We start from the raw sequence: 14,779 nt of genomic DNA on the forward strand, positions 1-14,779 counted from the left end.
AAAAAAAACTGTTTAGTGGGGTGACAGAAGCCCTTTAACTAACACGTGGAGAATATCCTATTACAATGTATACGATTTTAAAACTAAGCATGCATGTCCATTGGTCTTTTTAAAACTAAACACACATGCACATTGGTTTATTTTATAGTATTGTTTTAATGGTGGCAGTTGTACATTTGAAATGCGGAAGGAAAATCACATGGCCGGACACGTATGGCTAGGTCTAGGTCGCATACAAAGGTAACATTTACTGTAAACACTAAGTCACAAACAGTGACTCTTCCTGGATAGAACAGCCCCAGGTTCAGTTTGTATGGCAAACCTTGAGGTCAAAATTTTCACATTTAATTTAAACAGAGAGATCTTTATTCTTCCTGCTCACCTCTGCACATCAAATAGGTGTTGTAAATAGTTCTCCGGACCCTCCAATGTTGGATCAATGTAACGGTAATGTTTGAATATCATAAATTGTAATATAACTGACAACTAATATAATAGGACAACTTAATATAACCTGAATACCCCTTTTAAATATTTTTAACTGAATTCACTAGTCATTAGGTAGCTAGTGAAGGGATTAGAAGAGGTGGATTAACTGGACAGCAGATTGAGCAACCGTTAGCTTTTATCCTCAGATGCTACATGACTTCAAAACATTTAGGAAGGTTTCTGATTAGTTTATAGGTCATCTCAATGGGCAGCAATAAGTGCTGGCTGCCCTGCAGACATCTAGCACAGCTTATTGCTTCTTGAAGGGGTCATCTAGCTTTTAAATAATAACAGCTTATCAATATCAGATCATTGGGGCTCTGACTCCTGGCACCCCCACTGATCAGCTGTTTTTAAGAACCACTGAATGGGATTTGAGCTGCGATATGATGTCCCAGACACTGCACAGTGAATGGGGCATCTTTCGGCTCAGTCCACTGTTTCTGCCGCTAACGGTTGCCTCAAACTAATCCTATGGGGGTACCATGACAATAACCCTTCCTACCTAATAGTGTTCAGGTCCCACCTTTTCATACATTTTTCAGATCAGGACACACTCTTCCATAGCTCCATTGTCCAGTTATGATGCTCATATGCACACTTGTTGACAATTTCGGTAGTGGACATGGTCAGCATGGGCAGTCTGACATGTCTGTGACTACATAACCACACGCAAAAAGATGAGATTTGCTATGTTCTGGCACCTCTCTTAGGCCTATTTCACACTGCCAGAGCTCTCAGGGTCCGGCATTGCAAATTATTACTGGAACGCCTGCTGGCCCCATTGATTAAAACTGCGTGCAGCGGTTCTTGTCTGGCCGAATCCTGGCATATTTGCCAGGAATGCAGCCGGACCTCCCCCAGACCCCATTATAGTTAATGGGGCCGGCAGGCATTATGGTAACATCCCACAATGCCGGATCCAGAGAACTTCGGCAGTCTGTTCACAGTCAGAACAGCTTGATGGAACTACTGCCAGGAGTCTGAAACAGGCCTTATCCAGCACTAACTATTTCAGCAATTTTTGCTATAATAGCTTTTCAGCAGTAGTAAGAACATACATTAACTAGTTTGCATTAAATGTCCTACTGTCATATTAAATGGCTAATAATTGTACAAGCTATCGTAATAAAGAAATTTTGAGGATGCAAAAATTGGCAATTTGAAAGTATCTAAAGGATATTTTTATTTTTTCAGGGCTTACCCCAATAATTCAGCTAATCCATGCTATTCTAAGTGACCCAGAAGATGAAACTAAATGTTTTTTGCTGTTTGCCAATAAGGTAAGTGACACAGGCACTCTTATTCTTCTAGATACATTAGTACATAAATAGAAGTTAATTCAAAGAAAAGGTACAGGAGCTGTGCACTCAGTTTTTAGAGATCCAGAACTATTCAAAAGACATATGCCAATGAAGTTCAACCAAGGGATGGGTAGTGATGTGATATAAGGGAAGGGGAGCGAGAAGCCGGAATGCTACATGTGTACATGAACATTAATGTTATTAAAAGTGAATCTGCCACCAGAAATCTATCAAATTGGTATAGACACATAGCTGTGGCTCACCTGATTAAAACAGTTTTTCTTTTGTTGATCTGAGGCTCAGTTCCGAAGTTATGATACTTTTTCCTAATATGCAAATTAGGTATTTGGTGCAACAACAGAGTTACCATTGCTCTTGTTACCCTAAACGCCACTCTCCTCCCTCGCTGCTTTGATTGACAAGTCTAGGCAGTAAAAAAGCAGTAACGGAGGGGCTGGCCACAGAAAGGAGTGGACTGGAGCTCCTTCAGGACCTTGCCGTTTTCATTTTTTTTTTTTACTTCCTGCCTTCCAGGAGCCATAACCTTTTTATTTTTCCCCTCACATATCTGTATGAGGGCTTGTTTTTTGCAGGACAAGTTTTACTTTCTAATAGTACCATTTAATAATGCATAAATGTAGGAGGAAGCTGGAAAAAAAATTCCACATGGGTTGGATCTGGGGAAAAAAATGCTATTTCACCAGTTTTATGGGTTTTGTTTCTATGGGTTCCTTATGAGGTAAAACTGACCTGTTACCTTCATTCTCCAGGTCAATATGATTATGGCTAGTGTTGAGCAAATCGAAGCATCTAAAGTGAAATTCAATCCGAAGTTTAGGAAAAGTTTTATCTGAATTTCCTCACGCTTCATTTTAATGAATACATTTTTCCTAAAATGGTGGCTGAAAATTAACAAAATTATGCTCACCTCATCCACTTGATCATGGAGAGGTTGTCCGCTCCTGTCTTGATTGAAGAAAACCTGGACAGAGGACCTATGGAGTGCATGAAGACGTCAACACGTCATCACACTGGCCGTGAGCAGTGGCATCATGACTCATTGATGACGTAACCATGCATGGCCAGCGTGATCTTGTGGTGACGTCTTCACACTCGCCACAGGTCCTTTGCCGGGTTTTCTTAAGACTGGAGTGAACAGCCTCTCCATAGTACCCATGTGCTATGCCAGGAGTTAGTAAACCTCCAGGGGCACAGGCAGCAGCAGCAATCTGCGCTCCTGCCCGTACTCACTGCTGCTGCGGCCCCATTCATAAAATGTCCGTACTCTGTACATCGCCAAGTCAACGGTGTACAGAGAAGTGAATTTTAAGCACACAAGGAATGGTGCACTTTAGAGGGGTAAAAGTGTAATAAAAATACAAATAGCCTTAATAAAGTATATTAGAAAAAGTTTTACTATGGCATTAATAACATCTCATTAAAATTGTATTCAAAAGTTAGTTACTCTTTAATGTTTCCTACGCGATTTTTATACAGAATGCTGTACATAACTGATTCGTTTTTTTTACAGGATCCTGTTTTGTTTTGTTTTCTGTTCTTCTGATGGATTAGAAGAATAGAAAATGAAACCGAGATGTGTACTCTCCCTTAGTTGCCCATAGCAACCAATGAAATTTTACAGTTCCTTTCATTTTTCAGAGCACCTTTGGAAAATGAAGGGCGTAATATGATTGTTAGCTATGGACAACTAAGGGTACTTTCACACTAGCGTTTTTCTTTTACGGAGCTGAGTTCCGTCCTAGGGGCTCAAATCCGGAAAAGAACTGATCAGTTTTATCATAATGCATTCTGAATGGAGAGTAATCCATTCAGGATGCATCAGGATGTCTTCAGTTCAGTCTTTTTGACTGATCAGGCTTTTCAGAAAACCGTAGCATGTTGTATTTTTACCTCCGGCCAAAAATCCTGAACACTTTGACTGAACGCCGGATCCGGTATTTTTCCCATTGACTTGCATTAACGCCGGATCCGGCGCCGTGTGTTCAGTCAAACCGGATCCGGCTTTTGCATGTTAAACCCAAAAAATGTGAAAAAAAAGTTAAAGTCCATAAATGGCGGATCTGTTTTTTCCAATGCATTTTTTCATTGTGATTAAAATCCTGACCAGGATTCAAATGTAATCCGTTTTCACACGTTTTTCCGGATCCGGCGGGCAGTTCCGGTGTCGGAATTGAACGCCGTATTTAAACAACGCTAGTGTGAAAGTAGCCTAAGCCAGTTTTCTTTTACACTAGTTTTAATAAATGCCCCCTTATGTATATGTATTTCTTTCTGGCTAAGAGAAATGTTTAAAATTATATTTTTTAAAAGAGGAAGCACCATTGCATGGCAAAGGTTTGCAGATGCAAAACCCACATCACAAGTCAGTTTACATTGAGGGATTTCTCTCAGCACATTCGATTTGTAAAACATTTTTTACTTTGTACTGTAAATACAGCACAAAATTCTGCTAGAGAAAATCAACAACATTTATGTCATGTGTGGCTGTACCCTAAAACTCCTCCATTTGTGATGGTTATTATAGATTTGTATCATTAGTTGAATATGTAGCAAGTCCCAAAGAAGCCGGAGTGGAGGATGGGAGTGGTAGTGGCTCTGGCTGTAGCAGTCACTCACAGTGGCTTTCTTTACACCGTTGCTCCCTAGGGCTGTTCAGTGAAAGGAGAGCACACCCTTTCTTCCTTCAGGCCCCACTCTGGTTCTGGGGCTCCTGCCTGATTGGGGTGCCCTTGATATTAAAGAGGTTGTCTCACTTCAACAAATGACTTTTATCATGTAGACAAAGTTAATACAATGTACTTCCTAATGTATTGTGATTGTCCTTATTGCCTCCTTTGTTGGCTTCATTTATTTTTCCATCACTTTATACACTGCTCATATACAGTAATTACGACCACCCTGTAATTCACCATCCTCTCTGGTGGCCAAGACCACAGGAGTACACACAGACCCGCGCTTTGTGCCAACATTGCCTCCGCTGCTGGATTGCAGGATGGCCGTAACCTCTGTAATGTGATGAAAACATGAATCAAACCAGCAAAGGAAGCAATATGGACAATCACAATACATTAATAAGTGATTTGTGCTAACTTCGTTTACATGATTATTGTCATTTACTGAAGGTAGACAACCACTTTAAGTGTTTCTATTAGTGCAAGGCAGATTGTGTGGAGTGCAATGGCTGGCATATGCTGCAGGAGTCAGTAACCAGGACAAAAGTAGAAGAATAAACGTCTCTCTTTGCTCAAGTTCAAGATATGAGTTGTAGTAAATCCAATTATAGCAGACACTGTTTAAACTGTACACATTCAAACTCTCACAGATACAGATGTATGGATTTAGGCAAGGATGGGAGTAATGTCCTTCTTTCTTCTCTATCTTGCTAAAGTCTCTCTCAGTAGAATCTATGCTGGCAACAGTACCTTGGAAATATTGGCTGTAATGTCCACTGTGGGATACAGGGTCTTGAAGGCACCTCTGGCCAGGTTTGAAGGATGTCTTAACAGTACTCCTCACAGCAGCAAAGTCAGAATGGCTGTAGCAGGTTACCTTACTGACTCGTACGCTTGTCCATGGAGGAGGAAACTCTCTCTTCTTCTTCTCTCTTTCTGTAACACATGCAGAGATCTGTTTCTCTGCGTCTCTGAAACTTTCTGGATCTATCAAGAGGAAGCATGAGGCAACAGATTCTTCTCTCCTAAACTCTTCCTCTACATTTCCAAGCTAGAGGTGGAGCCAGCCACTACCTAGCCTATTGGGGCAAAACCCCTACCTCTATGATTGTCAGGATTCCAATTGACATTTTATGAGCGCTCAGATGGAGCTGACACAGACAGTGTGTCTGTGTCAGCTCCATCTGAGCGCTCATAAAGGTAAGGTAGTAGCCCCCTCGCTTCCTTATCAGAGTCTGACATATAAGAGAGAGTTATGTTCTCTCTGAATTCAGAATGCGCTGCTAATGAATACTAACTTTGAAATAAGATGCTGCAGACGTTTTTTTTAATTATTAGAAGTTTTTAACCATTAAAGAGTAATTCTGTTAGTATGGTATGAAAGTATTGCCTTTTATGAATAACCAATCAAATCATTAGTTTTGCTTTCCACCCCTTTGGTGGTGTGCTAGATTTATCTGTGATTATCTGTGTTATAAAAATTTATGCTTTTATGGAATAAAAGAAAGAGAATTTGATTCAGCAGTGTGCTGAATCAAATTCTTTTGGTACAGAACCTGTTGGTGCACTTAAACATAAGCTTAATCATAGCATATACTACTATTATATTCAATACTACTTGCATTATTGTTTGTCTTGCCACCAGGGAGCCTCCATCCACCCTGCTATGGGGAGAGGGACTGCAGTGGAGTTACACTTTTGATCATCAGGCCCTGGTCTTCTTTGTGAGACAAACTGCCAACAAGACATATGAATAAGTTCTTTAAAAGTCAAAGGGATTGCCAGATAAGGGATAGTTCTTGAACTCACGGGACTGTGAGTACAGATCAAACAGTCCTTCATTTTACTGTCAGTGTCATTGAGTCCTCTAAACAGCACTTGGTGGTGTCGGATAAGTGCATTGTTCCAGTTATCCTTCAGTTGTTGGTACAGTGCGCTTGTTCCCAGGATTAGGGCAGTCATCAGCAGTAGGATCCTCATCCTTGGGCATCAGTACTTTTTTGCAGTGAGAAGCTTGTATTCAGTTAGGCTTTCCTTCAACATTTACTGATTTATGAGTAGTCAACAGGACTTGGAAAGGACCGTCAAATCTGGGATCCAGGCCTTTCCTCACATGTCTTTTTATCACCACCCAATCTCCTGGTTGCAGACCGTGTGTTCCTTCTATTGAATCTGGATCTGGAAGGGAAGCAAGCACTTGTTTATGGGTGTGCTCAAGCCTCTTTGTGAGGGCCCGCATGTAGCTTGTTAGGCTGGGGGCGCTTCCAAACAGAATCTCAAATGGGGATAATCCTGTCTTTCTGTTTGGGCTGGTCCTGACTGAGTATAAGGCTAAAGGCAAACACTCTGGCCAAGGCTGCTGAGTTTCCTGCATGGATTTCTGAATTTTCAATTTGAGCATGCCATTTAGGCGCTCAACGCGGCCACTGCTTTGGGGATGGTATGCTGTATGGAAAGCTTGGGTGACCCCTAAAGCCTGTATCACTTCCCTCATTACTAGAGTTGAGCGGACACCTGGATATTCGGGTTCGACGGGTTAGGCCGAACTACGGAAAAAAAGTTTGCGTTCGGGACCCGAACTTGACCCGAACTTGACCCCGAACCTCATTGAAGTCAAGGGGGGCCCGAACTTTTGAGCACTAAAATGGCTCTAAAAAAGTCATGGAAAGGGCTAGAGGGCTGCAAATGTCGTCAAAATGTGGTTAAGAGCATGGCAAGTGCTCTGCAAACAAATGTGGATAGGGAAATGACTTAAAATAACATAAAATACCTAAAAATAAAAAATAATAATCTTGATCTAGGAGGACCAGGTCCATATGGAGTAGGAGGTTGAGGAGGCAGTGGATGTGGCGGTGTAGGTGGAAGCGGCGTTGGAGGAGGAGGTAGCCTACACTGCTTTTTGGATTTAAATTTTTTTTTAAAAATTTGGGTACACCCCAAAACATTGGGAAATATAACCTGTGATAAGCCCCTCCAGTCGTGCTAAACACACGTTCAGACAATACACTGGCTGCAGGGCAGGCCAGCACCTCCAAGGGGTAAAGGGCAAGCTCAGGCCATGTGCCCAATTTGGAGACCCAGAAGTTGCAGGGGCTGACCCCTGTCAGTCAGTTCGTGTAGGCGTGTGCACACTTAGTGCCCCACCATGTCGCACGTCCCCGTGATGTTCACGATCCAATTTGATATCTGCTCTATCAACTTTCGATGTTCTTTTATGCGCCTACCATGGTGATCACGGGTGGCGGGGAATCAGGGTTCCAGGCCAGAGAGGGAGCGTGAGAAAGAGAGACCACATCCAAGGTAGGATTCATTTTTTCAAATTTAAAATTATAGAGTTGAAATATGGGAGAAATTATTAACCCCTTAAGGACTCAGCCCTATTTCACCTTAAGGACTTGGCCATTTTTTGCAAATCTGACCAGTATCACTTTAAGTGCTGATAACTTTAAAACGCTTTGACTTACTCAGGCCGTTCTGAGAATGTTTTTTCGTCACATATTGTACTTCATGACACTGCTAAAATTGGGTCAAGAAAAATCATTTTTATTTATAATAAAATACAAAATTTAACAAAAATTGCAAATTTCCAAGTTTCAATTTCTCTACTTCTATAATACATAGTAATACCTCCAAAAATAGTTATTACTTTACATTCCCCATATGTCTACTTCATGTTTGGATCATTTTTGGAATGATATTTTATTTTTTGGGGATGTTACAAGGCTTAGAAGTTTAGAAGCAAATCTTGAAATTTTTCAGAAATTTTCAAAAACCCAATTTTTAGAGACCAGTTCAGCTCTGAAGTCACTTTGCGAGGCTTACATAATAGAAACCACCCAAAAATGACCCCATTCTATAAACTACACCCCTCAAGGTATTCAAAACTTATTTTACAAACGTCGTTAACCCTTTAGGTGTTCCACAAGAATTAATGGAAAATAGAGATACAATTTCAAAATTTCACTTTTTGGGCAGATTTTCCATTTTAATATTTTTTTTCCAGTTACAAACCAAGGGTTAACAGCCAAACCAAACTCAATATTTATGGCCCTGATTCTGCAGTTTACAGAAACACCCCATATGTGGTCGTAAACTACTGTACGGGCACACGGCAGGGCGCAGAAGGAAAGGAATGCCATACAGTTTTTGGAAGGCAGATTTTGCTGGACTGTTTTTTTTGACACCATGTCCCATTTGAAGCCCCCCTGATGCACCCCTAGAGTAGAAACTCCAAAAAAGTGGCCCCATTTTAAAAACTATGGGATAGGGTGGCAGTATTGTTGGTACTAGTTTAGGGTACATATGATTTTTGGTTGCTCTATATTACACTTTTTGTGAGGCAAGATAACAAGAAATAGCTGTTTTAGCACCGTTTATTTTTTGTTATTTACAACATTCATCTGACAGGTTAGATCATATGATATTTTTATAGACCAGGTTGTCACGGATTCGGCGATACCTAATATGTATACTTTTTTTTTATTTATGTAAGTTTTACACAATGATTTCATTTTTGAAGCAAAAAAAAATCATGTTTTAGTGTTTCCATAGTCTGAGAGCCATAATTTTTTCAGTTTTTCGGCGATTACCTTGGGTAGGGTATAATTTTTGCGGGATGAGATGACTGTTTTATTTGCACTATTTTGGGGTGCGTGTGACTTTTTGATCGCTTGCTATTACACTTTTTGTGATGTAAGGTGATATGTTTATAGAGCCAGTCGATACGGACTTATTTTTTTCCCCTATTTAAAAAAAATTTTTTTTACTTTATTTGGGGAAAATGATGTTTTTGTTTATTTTTACTTGAAACTTTAAATTTTTTGGGGGGAAAACTTTATTTTTTCAACTTTTTTTTCACTTAATTTTTTGTCCCACTTTGGGACTTGAACTTTTGGGGGTCTAATCCTTTACAATGCATTCCAATACTTCTGTATTGGAATGCATTGGCTGTATGAGTAATGCTGTGTGTATTACACATACAGCTTCCGGCCTGTGAGATCCAGGGGGCTGGATCTCACAGGCTCGTCACCGGAAGGCAGTGCGATGCCTTCCTCAGACATCGCCCTGCCTTCCATGCCATTGGGTCCCCCCTACAGCCGCATGGAGACCCGATGGCATGCCCGATCGCCGCCGCAAACGGCAGGTAAAGCCACAAACCGCAGGTCTGAATTGACGATATATCACATAACCCCTCCCCCCCGGCGTTGTGACAGGATGCCCGCTGAATGATTTCAGCAGGCATCCTGTCACAATTAACCCCCGCCGCGCCGCAATCTTTTTTAAACTTAGGATGTACCGGTACGTCTTGAGTCCTTAAGGGGTTAAAGCGTAAAAGTGTGACAACTTTTCAAAGGTTAAGCATTGAATGGAAGGATGTGGCGCGCATTAATTACTGAATAATATAGAAAATTTTATTTCCTGTCACCTATGCATAGCAGGTGTTTATTCACGTTTAAAATTGTATAATATCAACCTAAGAATGTAACAGAAAAAATATTGAAATTTATTAAGCTGTCAACTAGGTAGAGGAGGGGTATATTACACCCAAAAATTGGTGAATTTCACCCAAAAATGTAACTGACAAAAAAAAATTTGGTCTACTAGATATAGGAGTGGTACATCACACCCAAAAATTGGTGAATTTCACCAGAATATATAACTGACAATTTTTTTTTTGTTTAACCTGTCTACTAGGTATAGCAGTGGTACTATACACCCAAAAATTTGTTAATTTCACCAGAAAATGTAACTGACAATTTTTATATTATTTTTTTTTACCGGTCTACTAGGTAAAGCAGTGGTACTATACACCCAAAAATTGGTGAATTTCACCCGAAATTGTAAATGACAAAGTAGTGAAATGATATAAAATAAAACGCGTACAAAAAAAAAATTTGATTTATGAGGTGGAGTTCCATATGGAGTAGGAGTTTGAGGAGGCGGTGGACATAGCGGAGTAGGTAGAAGTGGCGGTGGAGGAGGACGAGATAGCCAACACAAGTTTTTTGTTTTAATTTAATTTTGTAAAATTAAGGTACACTCCAAAAGAGTGTGAAATATCCAAAATATAAACATGAGCAATTGCGCTGTAGTATAACAATGGCTGCTTAGTGCCGGTATACATGTCTATTCTGCACAAGGTACTGACAAGTCCTGAGGGATCCATGCCTGGTTCATTTTAATGAACGTGAGCTTGTCCATATTGGCTGTGGACAGGCGGCTGCGCTTGTCTGTGATGACGCCCCCTACCATGCTAAACACACGTTCAGATAATACACTGGCTGCAGGGCAGGCCAGCACCTCCAAGGCATAAAGGGCAAGCTCAGGCCAGGGCCACAGCCGAACGACAGGTAAGTACATAAGCCAACAGACAACAAAAGTTATCAGGACTTACCTGTCGCCGACGAGATGGACCGGAAACTCACAGTCTAGCTGTTTGCTTAAACCCCTCCAGGAAAGCAAACCCCATTAGAAGCACACACACCAGCAAACAAGGCCCACACCATACAACATACACCAGAGGTGGGGAAGGGTAAACAGAAGCAAGCAGGAGGGAAAGCAAGGGAAAACAATATAACAAATAACGGTGGCTCACACAGACATAATCACAACAGCCCAGGAGCAGAGCTCCACACCAAGCTGACAACAAAATACAAACTGACCTCATGCTCCACCACGCCAACATATAAGGAGGCCTGAGGTCACACCCACCACACCTACCAAACACAATTAACCCCGTGCACACCAAAGCAGGGAAAACACCATAACAAATACACGTTGCCGGAGGCAACAACATGCAAGGCAACCATGTCATGGCACACACCACAAAGGCTATGACACTGCCCCCGCATGCAGACACAGCAACACGTTGCCACAGGCAACAGCAAGCGTGGCCAAGTGTCACGGCGCACACCAAAGGCCGTGACACCTGCTAAGACGTTCCATATCAGCTGGAGGTGCTGGTTGTTGCGGCGTGCTGACAAAGCTTTTCCACATTTCGGCCATGCAAACCCTGCCTTCTGAGGTGCTGGCGGTGCCCCAGCTGCGTTGGCGACCTCTTCCTCATCCTCTGCCTTCGCCTTGTGCTTCCACTGTGCCCCTGCTGTCAGGTGGGAATGCCACCAGCAGCGCGTCTACCTGCGTGCGCTTGTACTCGCGCATCTTATGATCACGCTCCAGTGACGGAATTAAGGACAGTACGTTGTCCTTGAAACGGGGATCCAGCAGCGTGGCCACCCAGTAATCAGCACAAGTTAGAATGTGGGCAACTCGGCGGTCGTTGCGGAGACACTGCAGCATGTAATCGCTCATGTGTGCCAGGCTGCCCAGAGGCAACGAAAAGCTGTCCTCTGTGGGAGGTGTATCGTCTGTGTCATCTGTATCCCCCCCATCCACGCACCAGTGATGGCCATGAGCTGGTCTGGGTGCCACCCTGCTGTGAACATGGTTCCTCCTCCTGCATCTCCTCCTCCTCATCCTCCAGAACTGTTCCCTGACTGGACAATTGTGTACCTTGGGTTTGTGGGTGCAGGAACCCACCCTCGGAGCCATATGGGAATGACTGGCCGGAAACCCTAAGAAATGATCCCTCTTCCTCCTTCTGTGCCACATCCTCTTCCATCATCGCCAGGAGCGTTTTTTCAAAGAGGCATAGAAGTGGGATAGTAACGCTAAGAAAGGCGTTATCGGCACTGGCCATGTTGGTGGAGTACTCGAAACAGCGCAACAAGGAACACAGATCTCGCATGGAGGCCCAGTCATTGGTGGTGAAGTGGTGCTGTTCCGCCAGCATTATATTTAGGGCATCTGAGGGTCACCAGGGTTTTCCAGGTTCCCATGTATGGGCATCTCTACCATCGAGAGGTGCCCATACGGATAGGAGTTAGGGCCAGGAGCAGGGTTTTATAGGTGGTGACCATTTTCCTTCCCTAGCGGTGAGGCCTAGTGTCTTTCCCCTTCCTTTTTGATTGTCTTTTGGTGTTCTCCCCTACTACATCCGTGACACTCGTGCTTTGCACTTAAATGCCTGGTCATGCAGGTTGTGCTCAGGTTGAGAACATTTATGCCTCGCTTCAGGCTCTTATTGCACAGCATGCAAACCACTCGTGTCTTGTTGTCAGTACATTGTCTGAAGAACTGCCACGCCAGGGAACTCCTTGGAGCTGGCTTTGGTGTGCTCGGTCCCTTGCTGCAGTGGGCAGTAGCAGGCGTACTGTCTAGCGGACGGCCACTCCGCTGCTCCCTCTTCTGCTGTGCTGGTGGCTCTGTGCGACCACTGCCTCTTCCTCCGAACTACATAGGTCACTCACATGACCTTGATTCCATGTGGGGTTGAGGACCTCATCGTCCTCCACATCATCTTCCACCCAGTCTTCACCCCTGCCTTCCTTGTCGGTCTGCACACTTTAGAAAGCCCCAGCAGTTGGCACCTGTGTTTCGTCATCATCGGAGACGTGCTGCGATGGTCCTGCCTTGTACTCATCTTGAAAGATAAGTGGTTGGGCATCGGTGCACTAAATCTCTTCTACTTCTGGGGCAGGGCTAGGTGGATGGCCCTGGGAAACCCTGCTAACAGAGTCATCAAAAAGCAGAAGAGACTGCTGCATGACTTGGGGCTCAGACTGCTTGGCTGATTTGTAAGGGGGTGAGGTGAAAGACTGATGGACATCGGCTGCAGGTGCCAACTGTGGTCTTTCAGCAGGAGACTGGGTGGGAGACAATGTGAAGGAACTGGATCCACTGTCAGCAACCCAATCTACTATCACCTGTACTTGTTGAGGCCTCACCATTCGTAGAGCAGCATTAGGCCCGACCAAATACCGCTGCAGGTTTTGTCGCCTACTCGCACCTGAGGAAGGGGTTTCACTTGTGCGTGTAGCTGGCACAGATCGACCACGTCCTCTCCCTGCAACAGGAGCTCCACCAGCAGCACCACGACCTGGGCCATGTCCCTTATTTGACGCTCTCCTCATATTTTTCTAATTTAGGATCTTGCCCTAAATGGGTGTTTAATAGTAGAATAGAACGACAGTATGTAAAGGGTGTATCTCACACGGTCTGAACCAGTGTAGGCCTAAATAAAATATTTCTTTGCACAAAATGGCTGTATTTCAAATGGCTGTATTTCAAATGCCTGATTCAAACCCCTGTATGTAGAGGGGGTATCTCACAGGGCCTGAACCAGTGTAGGCCTGAAGTAAATATTTATTTGCACAAAAGGGCTGTATTTCAAATGGCTGTATTTCAAATGCCTGATTCAAACCCCTGTATGTAGAGGGTGTATCTCACACGGTCTGAACCAGTGTAGGCCTGAAGTAAATATTTCTTTGCACAAAATGGCTGTATTTCAAATCCCTGAATCAAACCCCTGTATGTAGAGGGAGTATCTCACACGGTCTTAACCAGTGTAGGCCTGAATTCAATATTTCTTTGCCCAAAATGGCTGTATTTCAAATGGCTGTATTTCAAATACCTTATTCAAACCCTTTATGTAGAGGGGGTATCTCACACGGTCTGAACCACTGTAGGCCTGAAGTAAATATTTCTTTGCCCAAAATGGCTGTATTTCAAATGGCTGTATTCCAAATCCCTGAATCAAACCCCTGTATGTAGAGGGAGTATCTCACAGGGTCTGAACCAGTGTAGGCCTGAATTCAATATTTTTGTCCAAAATGGCTGTATTTCAAATGGCTGTATTTCAAATACCTTATTCAAACCCTTTATGTAGAGGGGGTATCTCACACGGTCTGAACCACTGTAGGCCTGAAGTAAATATTTCTTTGCCCAAAATGGCTGTATTTCAAATGGCTGTATTCCAAATCCCTGAATCAAACCCCTGTATGTAGAGGGAGTATCTCACAGGGTCTGAACCAGTGTAGGCCTGAATTCAATATTTTTGTCCAAAATGGCTGTATTTCAAATGGCTGTATTCCAAATCCCTGAATCAAACCCCTGTATGTAGAGGGAGTATCTCACAGGGTCTGAACCAGTGTAGGCCTGAATTCAATATTTTTGTCCAAAATGGCTGTATTTCAAATGGCTGTATTTCAAATCCCTGAATCAAACCCCTGTATGTAGAGGGAGTATCTCACACGGTCTGAACCAGTGTAGGCCTGAATTCAATATTTTTTTGTCCAAAATGGCTGTATTTCAAATCCCTGAATCAAACCCCTGTATGTAGAGGGAGTATCTCACACGGTCTGAACCAGTGTAGGCCTGAATTCAATATTTCTTTGCCCAAAATGGCTGTATTTCAAATGGCTGTATTTCAAATCCCTGAATCAAACCCCTGTA

General features: G+C 42.9%; 1 protein-coding gene across 1 annotated transcript in view; it reads left to right on the forward strand.

Moving 5' to 3' along the window:
• The window catches only part of LOC120993757 (NADH-cytochrome b5 reductase 1), a 372,914-nt gene that overhangs the window by 257,642 nt on the left and 100,493 nt on the right, over positions 1-14,779 (forward strand). The window contains exon 5 of the mRNA XM_040422226.1: positions 1,687-1,772. Within this exon, the coding sequence (XP_040278160.1) occupies positions 1,687-1,772 (86 nt within the window). The remainder of the gene's footprint in view (positions 1-1,686; positions 1,773-14,779) is intronic.

The sequence above is a fragment of the Bufo bufo genome, chromosome 3 (genome assembly GCF_905171765.1).
Source record: "Bufo bufo chromosome 3, aBufBuf1.1, whole genome shotgun sequence".
NCBI lineage: Eukaryota > Metazoa > Chordata > Amphibia > Anura > Bufonidae > Bufo > Bufo bufo.